General features: G+C 34.5%; 1 protein-coding gene across 7 annotated transcripts in view; it reads right to left on the bottom strand.

The window, feature by feature from the left end:
* The window catches only part of ANKRD12 (ankyrin repeat domain 12), a 112,223-nt gene that overhangs the window by 71,897 nt on the left and 25,857 nt on the right, over positions 1-14,469 (bottom strand). For 6 of the 7 annotated variants that reach the window (XM_082353453.1, XM_082353457.1, XM_082353456.1 and 3 more), the window contains 2 exons: positions 11,067-11,204; positions 305-452 (listed from right to left, as the gene is read on the bottom strand). In XM_082353453.1, coding sequence (XP_082209579.1) covers positions 305-452; positions 11,067-11,153 — 235 coding nt within the window. In that variant the 5' untranslated portion in view covers positions 11,154-11,204. The remainder of the gene's footprint in view (positions 1-304; positions 453-11,066; positions 11,205-14,469) is intronic. The other variant, XM_082353458.1, reaches the window with a different exon arrangement.

Genomic DNA, 14,469 nt, shown 5'->3' with positions numbered 1-14,469 from the left:
TACCATATCAATGCTCCATATTACTGAGTAAATTTTCATCACTGAAATGCTCCCCAAGCAATTAAGTTCTTAAAGTGGTAAGAAATTTGTAATAAACACTGAGACTAAGAAAAAAAGCTAATTGCTTTTATCTATGATAGAAATCAAATTTGGGTGAGGAATATATGAATTTCTGCCCCAATGATAAACCTGAAATTCTGAAATACAAATATTTCTCTCTAAAATGCAGTGAACAAGGAATGATAAAGAAAATCACAGTAAAAGAAGGATTATGATTTTACCAGAAAACAACAAAATTTCCTACCTGTGTCTGAATCTCGTTCTTCATTTCTTGATGGGCTGATGGTAAAAGGAAGTTTACGTTTCATGGACGATTTCTCTTTCATCTCCTTGCCCACATCACTCCGATCAATTTTTGGAGTTTTGCTATAGGATGCAATCTTGTCTTTACTCTATTAAAAAATTAAATATGAATAAACTTATAACAATATTAGCTGAGCAATACAGTATTAAAAAATACTTTATATAAAGTAGAAAGAGTATTACTACAAACCATCGTTGTCCTCAATGTCCTTAAGGTCCACTTTCAACAATCATAATGTGTTTTCTAACTTATTTCATATTCCCTTTTACTTAGTAATATAATTTTAAAATAACAAAACAAAATATCTTGAATATAATGGAACTCTATGTCTAAGATAGACATCATCACCAATAAACAAATATATAAATCAGAAAAAGCAGTCTAGATTGAATTAAGCAGATTGTATTTTATTAATACCATGTGTCCACTCATTTAGATAAAGTATCCTACCCTCATGCCTACAGAAATTACCAAGTTCACTCTTATGATCCAACATCTGAATTGGTACATACAGCACATCTAACTGGGCTATGACAACTCCTTTGGAAAAACATGCTAGATACTAAGAACTAAGCCACATCACCTAGCAGGTGAGCATAAAAACTATGGTAATAAATGATAGATATCATAACCATAGAGATTTTCAGAAGAAAATGAGAAGTAGACTCAGACTGCAGAAGACACGCGCTTTCGACCCAAGCCAGAAAATAAAGGAAGGAAGAGTGGGAAGAAGGGGCATAAAAAAATACTGAATTTTTTTTAAAAGTAGAATTTATCAACGAAAAGATGATTCAAAAAGAGCAATATAAAAGCTTTTAGTGAGTCTAATCATGAAAAGAAGAAGAGGGAAAAAAAAAACCAGGAAAAAAAAAAGACTGGGATTGAGACCTAAAATACAATTCCAGAGGGGATATTAAAAAGTTATGAAAGAATACTGTATTCATTTTTATACAATTACAATTTCAAGGCCTGGAAAAATGGATTATTTTCTTGGAAAACATGCATTCCTAAACACTGGCTCATGAAAGAAGTAGAAAAGCTGAACAGACCAATGATCATAGAAAACAATAAATCTATAGCCAAAGATTTTACGTCTAAAAAAGGTACCTATTCCAGAAGATTTTACGAGAGGTTTTAAATTAAAAATTCAGGGCAAATATATTTCCCATTTCATATAAACAATACTACAACACAGAAATAAGATTAGGAGATACCCAATCCATTTTACAAGTGTGAAATAAACTAACACCAAAGAAGGGTTCAAGATAGAAATTATACACTAAATTGCTTATGAAATAAATGAAACAATAAACTGTCCTAAATAAACTGTCCAAACTTAGTGCCTTAGAAAAATATCATAATCAAGCAGGATTCACCCAAAGAATGTAAGAATAGTTCATTATTAGAAAACCTCAAGACAATTCATTATATCAAAAGATTAAGGAAAAATCTTATTATGATGTTAATAGGTGACAATAACATCTAAATAGACCCTACATTCATTCTTGATAAACCTATTAGCAAATTAGGAAGAGAATGTGACTTCCTTATATCTTAACTGGTAAAGATTAGTAAAGAATAAAAGTCTCATACTATTTATTTCCCAGATGTAAAGGAAAATCCTCTTGAGCTGTTTTTTTACTTCTGCTAATGAAATGGAGCTTCACAGGCATGCCTTTTGCTTATAAGGTTGTTTTAAAACGTCGATTTTATTATTATTCTGGTATAGTGAGGCCAACAGATCAAGAGATCGCTGCCACTGAAAAGAGAGTTTGTTACTCACAGCTCCAAAGAAGAGGGGGCATGCCGCACCATGAGGTGCCACTGGGGGAAGCACCTAGGAGGTTCAGGAAGCAGAGGGAGGGGAAGGAAATGTGAGTCAAAGCTTTTATTGCGGTTTCCACAAGAAGAAAAAGGCAAGGCAGAGTAAGCAGGTTTAGGGTTGGCTAGTTTGCATAATTTCAGCAGACTCTAGGGTATAGGTGTTGTTTCTCTAGTTGTCTGGTACCTGGTTCTGGGGTGACTGTTATTAGGGCAGGGGGATAGTGGCCCAGAGTGTGAGAGCTGGATAGAGTTGGTGGTTGGGGATGGACTCTGGATTGGTTGGTTTGCATATGAAAGGTGTGGTCACACATAAGTTGTTTACTATCTCTGGGAACTGAGTAGCCCTGGGAAGGGCAGTCTCTCCAGGGTCACTGAGGCCCCAGATGTCAAAGCATCAGAAACAAAAAGGCATGATTAGTAAAATGGTTAGCCAACAAAGTTCTAAAGATTTGCCTTAGAAATACAAATCTTTGTTATTCAAAAAAGAATCTAAGAAAAACATTAGGTTGTCCCTTCTCCCTTGCACTTGTGTGAGTAAAGATACTGTTCTGTGCCATAAAACAAGAAAAACCAATTTGTTAATATGTTAAATGAAAAATGTTCACAAGAATTTATCAATCATACTCTCCTGTGCAATATGGTGATCAGTGTGAATATTCATTCCTGCTACCAACTTATTCTGTTCTCTGTAAAATAAAATTGTCCTTAAAAGTGTTACCTGAACAAAGCGTTTTTGTGAGAATCTTAACAATAAAAATTATTTTCTGATCTGGGGAAAGTAACTTTCAAAAGAAATAGCTATTTCTGATTGTCTTAAAATTTCTATATCATCAAATGGTATAAATACTCTTGTCAATTCAGGAGAGAATCACTGGCACATTCTTCTTTCATATCCATGACATAATAAACCTAACAGAGTCAGACTTTTTTTATTTTAAAATAGTTTAAGTCTTTTTCATTTATATTAATGATTTTCTTTCAATAACCTACAACAGCTATCATACATAGCAATGAAAGTATTAATGGCAAGACAAGAATGATTTTCTATCACTGTTGATATTGAACAATGTGCTGGTAGCCTTTACCAACTCAAGAAGATAGAAAAAAATAAGAGGTAAAAATTTACCTAGAAAAAAAGAAAAAAAACAAAAAACAAAAAACGCTTGAAGTATATAAACCAAAATGTTAATGGCTATCTGTGGGTAATGGCATTACAGGTGTGCTGGGAGACAATTCTCCATAGCTCTCTTGCATTTCTGCACATCTTGCAAGCAGAAGCACTAAATCCCTTTATTCTATCTTTTCAAGGATATCTGTATAGAGAATAGCCTTGGAAGACAGAGAAAGTGTCTCCCTCTGGAGGAAAGGGTAGATCAGACCTGTTCACTGTTCAGTATAATAAATAATTTCTCCCTTTAGGGCAAAGGTCAGGTAGATTTATTGCCCATTAAAAAGATCTGGGGTTCCTCTCCTATAATACAATCCACTGTATATGTAGTTGTAACCTGGCCTTCTTTGCATCCCTTTGTGAGAAACAGGGCTCAGAGAACAGGCACAAATGCTGATATATGGCTACTGCGATTGCTGTGAGAAAAAACACTTTCCTCTCTATCTGATCCAGGAGTCTCATGTCTTCTGCCATAATCCATGAAACTAATTAGCTTGCAAGTAGGGTAAAACCTCAGATCCTTCATCTCAGACAAGGCAATTTCTGTTTTCATTATTCTTATATACGTTTTCTAATTTTTCTGTAATGAACATTATTACATTACTTGAATAACAAAAGAAAAGTTCTCACTTATCATGGGGATAGGAGATAATGAAGGTCTGAACTATATTGATGATGAAAAGGATAGGGCAGAGCTATTTAGAAAGGCAGACAATTAACATCCACTCTCTCACACTTTATGAATTTAACCCAGGTTTTAGCTTATCAGAAAAGGTTTGATGAAAGATTTTGTTTTGCAAATTATAGCTAATTTATAGCTAAAAATGTCAGTGGAAAAATTTTTAAACTAAAACCAATGGGGAAAAAAATTCCACAGATTAGCAGTGAAAGGATAAAATATTTGAAGAATTTTGAGGAGACATTTTTGATGAACCCCTGAGTATTGTAATATTTAATATGGTAATAAAAGCACTTTATATAAAAAGCATATTGCTATAGAATGGGATTATTAAAAATTATGGTCTATTTAAATGCATTTAAAAAATTAAACTTTGGTTCAGGTTATTTTTTAATTTAGAACCTTATAACAGCAATGTCTATGCCATATTAAGCTGTAAATATGGTCTGTATTTACATAAGAGAACAGCTATATATTCATTTCTAAAAATTTTATGGAAGGAAAAACTCAGCAGAAGCTAGAAGCTGGCTTCAAGGCCAATCACTCACCAAGAAAAGACAATCCTAAGAATATGCTTTACAAATAAATAAGTGAATAAGATGGTCATGCCGCCTTCTCTCCTCCCCTCTTCTAACTTTATTTTGTCCTAAGCAGCAGTAGTAATGTGGTCTATAAGCAAGAAATTTGGAATGGAAATTATGGCCCTTCCTCTCTTAAGGTGCAAATGAACAGTTCAAATATCTACTTAAAACTAAGAAAATTACTTCTAACAACAGCTTTGGATGTCAAGCTGCTCGGAAATCCCAAAGCATGGCAGTAAGCACCACGCATACTGCCTCAGAAGGGCTTTTGACCGTTACCCAAAGAAACGTGTGATCTTGAAAAAAAAACACTGAATGATTAAACTGAGACTGAGAACAGTTAAATATATCCCTTTAGGTAGGCCAACTGTTAATAATTAAGGAATTTAATAGTTTGTATTTATTCTTCCTATTTATTTTATAAATCTAATGATTAATAAGTATTCTTAACTTACCTAAGCAATATTTTTAATAGAAATACATTAGTAAAAAGTGTTTGCTTTTTGCTTGCCTCTATAGTTTTAAGAAATCACACTGTTATGAAGGCAATGGTCAGGACTACTGCATATTTAGTGGCAATCTTCAAAAAATAATACGAAGTACCTAGAAGAATAAAAGCTTCAACAACTTTAGCCTTATAAATTCAAATCCAAAAACTGACATCAAGTAGCTCACATGTAATTTCACAAATGCAACCTTCACTATATTTAAACATTTAGAAATAAAAGTTATAATTCCTCAAATCTCACATTGTACTCTGTCCCCACAACTCTACTGAGGTCATCTTTACCCAGGTCACTGTAAGGTAGCTCTACTGACAATGGCCTGGTCTTTCCTATTAACTGTTGTGGCATTTGGCATACAGACCCCCTCGCCACTCTTCGCCATGTAACATCTGCTTCTCTCTCTGTCCTCCTTGCTCCCCCTCTCCGACTCCTCCTAAAATATCTGAATTCCTCAGGGTATGCTCTCCTCCATTCTTGCCCCACTCTCTTTGGGTGACATCTCGATACCTATAGATCACTTTTCCACAAATCCTCATACATTTATTTCCAGTCTAGCTGTTCTGACCTCTAGACGCATATCTAACTAATACTATCTAACTGATACTTCTATTGGATGTTCCGATGACCAACTAAATTCAACAAGTACAAACCAAACATTCTTCTTGAAACAACCTGTTCCTTTTCCTGAATGCCCTCTCAGGGAATAGTCCAATCAACCTCAGAGTGGACCCAGACAACTTTTTCTATACATACACAAGTTTCAGTAATTCAGTATCTTTTAGATCTGCCACTTCTATCCCCACAGCCACTGCCCACACTGCCTTCTGCTTGGATTTTTAAATAACAGTCTAACTGGTTTCTGCCATGGCCCTTCCCTTCTGGCTCACTGGCCACAGGATAAATTTCAAGATCTTTAGCAAGGAACACAAGGCCATAATGAACTGGTCCCTGTCTAATGCTTATCTCCTACCCTCCATCCTTCACAGGCTACATCCTAACTCTGTATGCACTACTTTAACAGATTCTTGTCCTTTTTACATCTCCTGCTTAGTCTACTCTTTACTCTCATTTTCCTGCTAGTCACATACTTGAGAATCCAGATTAGGTATCTTTTCCACTGTGAGACCACCCCTGAACGCCCTAGAACTGACTGCTTCTCTCCTTTGCCCCATCATTGAACACTCAAATACTTTAATTAGTGTGAACAAAGTATGGTCCCAGAGACCATTTCAGGGGAAATGCAAAGTCAGAAATATGCTCACAATAACACTAAGATGTTAGTGTATCTTTCTCTCTCATTCTCTAAAGAATGTATATTTGAGTCTTGAGATTACGTGACAAGAGATAACTGAACATCCAGATTGCAGAAGCAGATGAGAATCTAGCTATCTTTATGTTAAGCCGCACATTAAAGATATTTGCAAAACCAATGACACTCTTCTCACTGATACTGTCTTGGAATATACAGTTGTGTTTCATAAAAATATATTATCAACATGTAACAGTTATACTGTTTTTTAAACCAACTAATAAATTTAAATTTTTTCTCAGTTTTAATTTCTGATTGTGTAAATGTCAACAGAGATACCCACATACAGAAAAGCCCTTTAGCCTCCTCAGTTATGCTAAAAAGTATCAAGGGGTCCTGAGAGCAAAACACTTCAGACACAGAGATAGAGCAATTACTTAAGAGTCTTCATAAAGATTTAGACCAAGCCTTAACCACTGTTTTTTTTTTTTTTTTTTGGCCGCACCACGCAGCATGCGGGATCTTAGTACCCCAACCAGGGATGGAACACATGCCGCCTGCAGTGGAAGCGCAGAGTCTTAACCACTGGACCACCAGGGAAGTCCCACCAATCACTGTTTTATTTCAAGGGTCATAGGAGAGGCACACAACACAATAAGCATCTCATGTAAGGTTTGCTGAGTAAAATGAATAAATTAGTGAACTCACGCTCCTTAAGATTTGGCACATTAAAATACATTTGGGGAAACTTCTGTCTATGGTAGAATGAAGATACTGGCAACTTATCTCTACAAGAAACAACTATAAACCTGGACAAAATTGTCGAAAACCACCATTTCAAGGCTCTAGAAATTGAACAAAAACAACAAATTGAGAAGCATTTTCAACAAGAAAAACTGCTGAACTATGGATAAGAACAGAGATTGTCTTTGGCATTCTTGCCTGGGGTTGTTCTCATTTCCTGGCTAATGCTTAGTTAGCATGAAGTAGTTCCAGGGTGGGGCTGGCAATGAAAATCAGCATCTTTGCTGCCAGAGAGTCAACTTGAATTGACACAGAAGGCCAAAACCCCACCACCCAGTCACTCCATTGATAAAAATAGCAAGCAGGGTAGGAAAGGAATGGAGTGGAAAAAAAACCATAGTTCTATTAGCCTACGGCTGTGGTCCCACAGCAGCCAGTAGACAAGCCAGAAATTTAACAGGGAGGTTGCAGAAATCAGAGAGCCATGGAGGCACTATATAAGACAGCCACTCGGGCTTCCCTGGTGGCACGGTGGTTGAGAATCTGCCTGCCAATGCAGGGGACGCGGGTTCGAGCCCTGGTCTGGGAAGATCCCACATGCTGCGGAGCAACTGGGCCCGTGACCACAACTACTGAGCCTGCGCGTCTGGAGCCTGTGCTCTGCAGCAAGAGAGGCCGCGATAGTGAGAGGCCCGCGCGCTGCGATGAAGAGTGGCCTCCGCTCACTGCAACTAGAGAAAGCCCTCGCACAGAAACGAAGACCCAACACAGCCATAAATAAATAAATAATTAAAAAAAAAAAAAAAAAAAGAGGAAGGAAGGGAGGAAGGAAGAAAACAATGTTTGAAGAATTAAAGTATGACAACAATGACTTAAACAGAGAATATGAATAAAGAACAATTACAAAGAAATACTGGATTTGAAAAGTAAAGTGACTGAAAATGTATTAGGTATGTTCAACAGCAGATGTGAGATGGCAAAAACAAACAAACAAAATCAGTAAATTCAACACCCCAAATTTCATGAAAACCATTAATCTACAGATCCAAGTAACTCAAAAAACCCCAGGTAGAATTGCAAAGGGATCCTAAACACATTACAGTCAAACAAAAGAGAAAACAGCAATGAAAAAAAAAATCATCACAATTAACGGCTGACTTCTCATCAGAAACACTTAAAGCAAGAAAGAAGTGGGATGACAATCTACTAAAAGGAAAAGTCAAATAAGAATTCTATATCCAACAAAATAAAGGCAAACAGTCATGAATGACCACATACCGTAGAATTCCATTTATATGAAATATCCAGAATAGGAAAATCTATAGAGACAGAAAGTAGATTTATTTGCTATCTAGGGCTGTGGGGTTTGGGGACAGAATGGGGAGTGACTGCTAATGGGTAAATAGGGCTTCTTTTTCAGGTGAAAATGTCCTAAAATTGACAGAGGTGGTGATTAAACAACTCTGTAAATATACTAAAAACTACTGAATTTTATATTTTAAATGAGTAAATTGTATGGTATGTGAATTATATCTCAAAAAACCTGTTTTTTAAAAATGGCAAAATCAAGATATTCTTAGATCAATGAACACTGAGAGAAATCACAGCTGAAGATCCATCTTACAGTAAATACTAAGGAAAATTCTTATAGACTGTAAGGAAATGACACTAGACAGTAACCTGAATTCACAGGAAGAAATTAAGAGTGCCAAAATTGGTAAATTTGTAGATAAAAACAAAGAACTGTATAAATATATATTTCTCTTTAATTCTGTTATTTCTTTAAAAAATAAGACTGTATAAAACAATAATTGTAACACTCTGTTGTTGAGTTAATAACAAACGTAGATATAATCTATACTACACAGAGAACACAAAGGAAGGGAAGGTAACGGAGCTATACTGGAGCAAAGTTGCTGTATTATACTGGACTTAAGTCAATATTATCCTGTAGTAATTAGCATGCACATTATAATCCCTAGATCAACATTTTAAGAATATAATTTAAGAAACATAGTTTAAAAAAATCATAGAAATTTAAACAGTACACTGAAAAATAGTTTTTAAAAAAAGGCAGCAAAGATGGGAGAGAAAAAAAGACCTGAAACATAAGAACAAAGAGCAAAATGGCAGATATAAATCTAACCTTATCAATAATTACATGAAATGTGAGTGGATTAAACACTGCAATCAAAAGCAAAGACTGCCAGTGCAATCAGGCAAGAAAAGGAAATAGAAGTATTCATACTGGAAAAGAAGTTAAATTATGTCTATAAGCAGGTGACATAATCCCGTATGTAGAAAATCCTAAGGAATCCACAAACTTTTAGAATAAATGAGTTCAGTAAGGTCACAGGATACAAGATCAGTATATAAAAATATTTGCATTTCTATATACCAGCAGTGAAAAATCCTAAATGAAATTATCTACAATGGCATCCTAAAGAATAAAATATTAATAATTTAACAATAAAAGTGCAAGATCTGTACACTGAAAACTACAAAGCATTGGTCAGGAAATTGAAAATCTAAATAAATGGAGAGATATTCTGTGGTGATGGACTGGAAGACATGTTAAGATGACATACTACTTTAAGTGATCTACTGATTCAATAAAATCCCTATAAAAATTTCAGCAGGCTTTTTTTTGTGGAAACTGACAAGCTAATCCCAAAATTTATATGGAAATGCAAATGACCCTAAAGAGCCAAAAGAATTTTTGAAAAGAACAAAGTTGAAAACTTACGTGCTCTGATTTTGAAAGCAGATTTGGGGTTGCTTGGACTTTGGGGTGGGAATAGGGACACACTGCAAATGGGCATAAGGATCTTTTAACAATGATGGAAATGGTCTAAACTGTATTGTGATGATGGTTGCACAACTCTATAAACTTACTAAAAATCCCTGAATTTTACACTAAGTGGGTGAATTTTATGGTATATAAATTACACCTCAATAAAGCTGTTCAAAAAAGATTCGTACACGAATGTTAAGACTCTTTATTCATATTAGCCAAAAACTGGAAACATTTCAGATGTCCTTCAACAAGAAAATGGCTTACAGGAAGAAAAGAACTTAAAAAAAAAAAAAAAGAAAAATCCAAAGAAAGAAAAATTCAAAGATAATGTGTAAAACTAACTAGATAAAGCAGAGACTAGGGATAGTGAGACCACTTAGGAGGCAACTACAGAAGTCTAAATAAAGGTTTTGAGGGTCTAAACTAAATAGTAATGAAAAAGGATAGATGTAAAAGGGCAGAATCATGGGTCATTGGCAATGACTAATAATAAACAACAAAAACGGTTAACATTTATTGAGCACTTACTATATACCAAGCATTGTATTAAGTACAATACTTAAGTCATTTCACTGTCACAATTCTATAAAGTACTGTTGTCCTCTATTACAGAGAGATATACTGAGTTTGGAAAAGTTATGTAAATTTATCCAAAGTTATAGACATGGAAAAGTGAACGGCTACTGTGTATGTGTGTTTCAGTACCAGGGGTCAGGGGGAAGAAATGACAAATGATTGTGAGGTCTTGGATCCCCAGCCTCATGATCATTTCTCAAGTAACTGTGTAATCTTGGTAATTTTGTTATATTTAGGGAATGAAAAACAATCTCACTCCCAGGATCTGGCATCCATACAGCTTTTTATTTTATGAGCAGTTACTAAAAATACGAAACCATGGGAATTCACTGGTGGTCTAGTGGTTAGGACTCTGAACGTTCACTGCCGAGGGCCGGGTTCAATTCCTGGTCGGGGAACTAAGATCCCACAGCCACTGGGTGTGGATAAAATAAAATAAAATAAAGTAAAATAAAATAAAACAAAATAAATGTTACAATTAGAAAAGTTTTTAATAAATAAATAAATAAATAAAAATACTAAATCAGGAGTCTTCACAATTTCCAAAGAGTGACCAAATCTTTAGCATAATCATATACCTTTCTTCCATATGGTTTTTCTACCATATTGCTGTCACTGTCAGAATTTTCACTCTGAACTGGTTTTGTGAACCCAGATTTGGGCATCTTATAGCTGTTCAACTAGCTTCTTCTTTTAACAGTCTTCTCATCCTGGATCTGCAAAGAATGAATATATAAGGGTTATTTGTATACGCATGCAATAAAACCTACTTAAAGTTTATGCACAATTAGTGCAATTTGGTTTCTTCCATGTCTCTATAATTTATTTTCTCAGACAGGCTATCCTAGCCTAAAGTAAGTTTTCATTTAACAATTTGAGCTTCTAATTAAAGTTCTCTTGCTCAAGTCCGTTCAGCTTGTCACTGAAAAGAGAACTACTTTTACATTTCTTTCCATCTTCTCTAGACTAGTATCTAACCTCCAGCTTTTTGGGTAACCAGCAGCAGTCCAAGTGGAGGCAAAGTGTTTGTCACCCCACCCAGCATGGCTCCAGTGGCAGGAGCTCCTAACAGATTCTCTGGTAGTTCTGCACTGGTCTGGAAATTATTTCTAAAGACTCAACCAAGAACTTGATAGGTTTGATCAGTAATTTTACAGCGAATTCTATTTTAAGTTAAATCAAGCCCTTACTACTTAAAATCCCCAGAGTGGTTTATTTTCATTCACTGAACCCCCAGACATCCCCAGGTGTTCAGTCACTTTATCAACCTATTCACTGATTTAATCCTTATCATACTATACTGTAATTATCACTTTATGTATCATTTTCTTTCCAACTTGTTTAGCCTTCTGCCTCCTCCTCTACAAGCTGATTTAATAGGTCAAAGAGCCTCTTACAAGCTTTTTTTTTTCTCTTAGAAGTTTTTGCTTGAGAGATCCAGAAAAAATTCCAAAATGTGGGTTTTACATATAAAAGGGGTAGCCATGAGGCTAGACCTGTGTTGCTGTCTGATGACCTATTAGTCACACATGGTTGAAAGTTAAATTAATTAAAGTTGGTACCACACTACATAGTGCATATGTGTAGTCTGCACTATTATCTACTCTATGACCACAGAAAGCTCTACTGCACAGCACGGGGCTAGACTGAGGTTGCCGGCCAACAGGAACAGGACCTGGGCCACAACAAGAAGCACAATGACTGACAAGCCTAATTTTAACTACTTCATGCTATAAATTTCCTATAAATGGGTATCATAGATATAAGTAAGCTACATTCTAGGACCTATATGAATTATTAAAACTAAGACATCCTGAACAGAAAATTAGTAAAATCTATATTCTTCAAATTGTTCTACTGGTGCTTTAAAATCTGTTTGGTTTCAATAGAAACAAAACCAAAAAACCCTTAAATGAACTGAGTTAATTGGTAAATTATTAAAACTAGTTTAAATTAATCTGAATGTAGCCAAATTAGAGTATACTGCAACACAGAAAAACTGCCACAGTTCAAACAGTTCAAATCTTTCATTTTATAGAGGAGGAAACAAACTTGAAGAACTAAAGGAAAAATTTTGACACTACACAGAAGAGGCAAAGTTTCCCTTGGGGTCATTTAACTGTTTCTACTATTACCATATAAACGGAATCATTTAAACTTAGTACTGTCCTCAAAGCCAGCCCTATGCAAAGCTTACAGAGTTAGAGTTACAAGTCATACATAAAGAGAAAAATTCTGACTCAGAAGCAAAACTGAGGTGCATAATATCAACAGGCATTAACCTAGGCGAGACTGTGAAGATGAAGCAGTATCTCCTTTTGTAGACCAAGCAAAACAAGTCACTGGTGAATGAACAACTTTCATGAATATTTTTGGAGGAAATTAAACGTAGCAATAATATCACATTAATAGACTGTATGTTTAAAAAGCTTGTATTATTTTTCAATAACTGTACTTGGAAAATTTTAGCACTAACAAAACTCACAAATGGATTTTTAAAATTCTACTTCAGTCAACAAAGTACTTAATAAATAATTAGGTTCTGGGCCCAAGATATATACTGTAATCCTTAGAACAATCAACACACAAAGAGATGATCTAAATCACATTAGGTAAATTAAACTTGAATATTTAAAAATGTACAAATAACCCAACAGAAGGCAGAAAAAGAAATACTGAGGAATGAAAAACAGAAGGAACAAACAAAACAATAATAAAATGATAGACCTAATCAAGACATAGCAATAATTAATATAAAATGCAAATATTAAACACACCAATTAAAAGAGATTGTCAGAGGAGAGAAAAAAAATGACCAAACTATATACTAACAAGAAATTCACTTCAAATATAATAGTATGAGTAGGTTAAAAGTAAAAGAATGGAAAAAGATATGCCATGCAAACATAATCAAAGGAAAGCTGGAGTAACTGTATTAATATCAGACAAAACAGATCTCAAAGCAAAGAGGGACATTACATATTATATACTGATAAAAGGCCCAGTTCACTAAACATGTATGTAACTAGCAACAGAGTTTCAAAGTACAGGAAGCAAAAACCAACAAAACTGACAGAAGAAATAAACAAATTGATAGTTACAGCTGGAGGCTTCAACTACTCTCTCAGTAAGACAGAAAATCAACAAGGATATAAAAGAACTAAAAAAATGCCATCAATTTGAACTGACTGGATCTAATTGACATTTACAGAAAAATCTGCACAACAAACAGAATACTCATTCTTTTCAAGGACACACATAATATTCACCAAGCTAGGCCACATCATGGATCATAAACAAACGTTAATAAATTTAAAATTAAAATCATACAAAGTTTGTTCTCACACAACAAAGAAATTAAACCAGAATCAATTATAGAAAGGTAACAAGAATATATCCAAATTAAAAAACAAAGAAAAATCAATGAGGCTAAAAACTGTTTTTTAAAAAAAAAAAATCAATAAAACTTATAAACCTCTTAGCCACACCTATTAGAAATAAGACAGAACACATTACAAACTTTATACAAATAAATTCAACGAATTAAATGAAAAGACAAATTCCTTGAAAGGCACACACTACCAAAGCTCACTGAAGAAAACAATCTCAATAACTCAATACTTATTAAAGAACTTGATTTCATATTTAGAAACAAAGAAAACCCAGATGGCATCAATGGTGAATTCTACAAAACACATATGTGGAAGAAATATTACCAATTCTACACAAACTCTCTTGAAAAGGAAAGAAAACATATTTTATGAGGCCATCAATACCCTGATAGCAAAACAGAATAGTCTTTTACAAGAAAACTACAGACCAATACACCTCATAATCATATAACAAAATCGTCAACAAAATATTAGTAAATCAAATCCATCTATATAAAAAAGGATAATACATCATGACCAAGTGGGATTTATACCAGAAACCTGAGGTCAGCGTAATGTTTGAAAATCAATCTATGTAATTCACTGTATT

Source organism: Balaenoptera borealis (genome assembly GCF_965194805.1).
Source record: "Balaenoptera borealis genome assembly, chromosome: 14".
NCBI lineage: Eukaryota > Metazoa > Chordata > Mammalia > Artiodactyla > Balaenopteridae > Balaenoptera > Balaenoptera borealis.
Note: the sequence above shows the minus strand (reverse complement) of the source record. Positions and strands in the feature narration are given on the sequence as shown.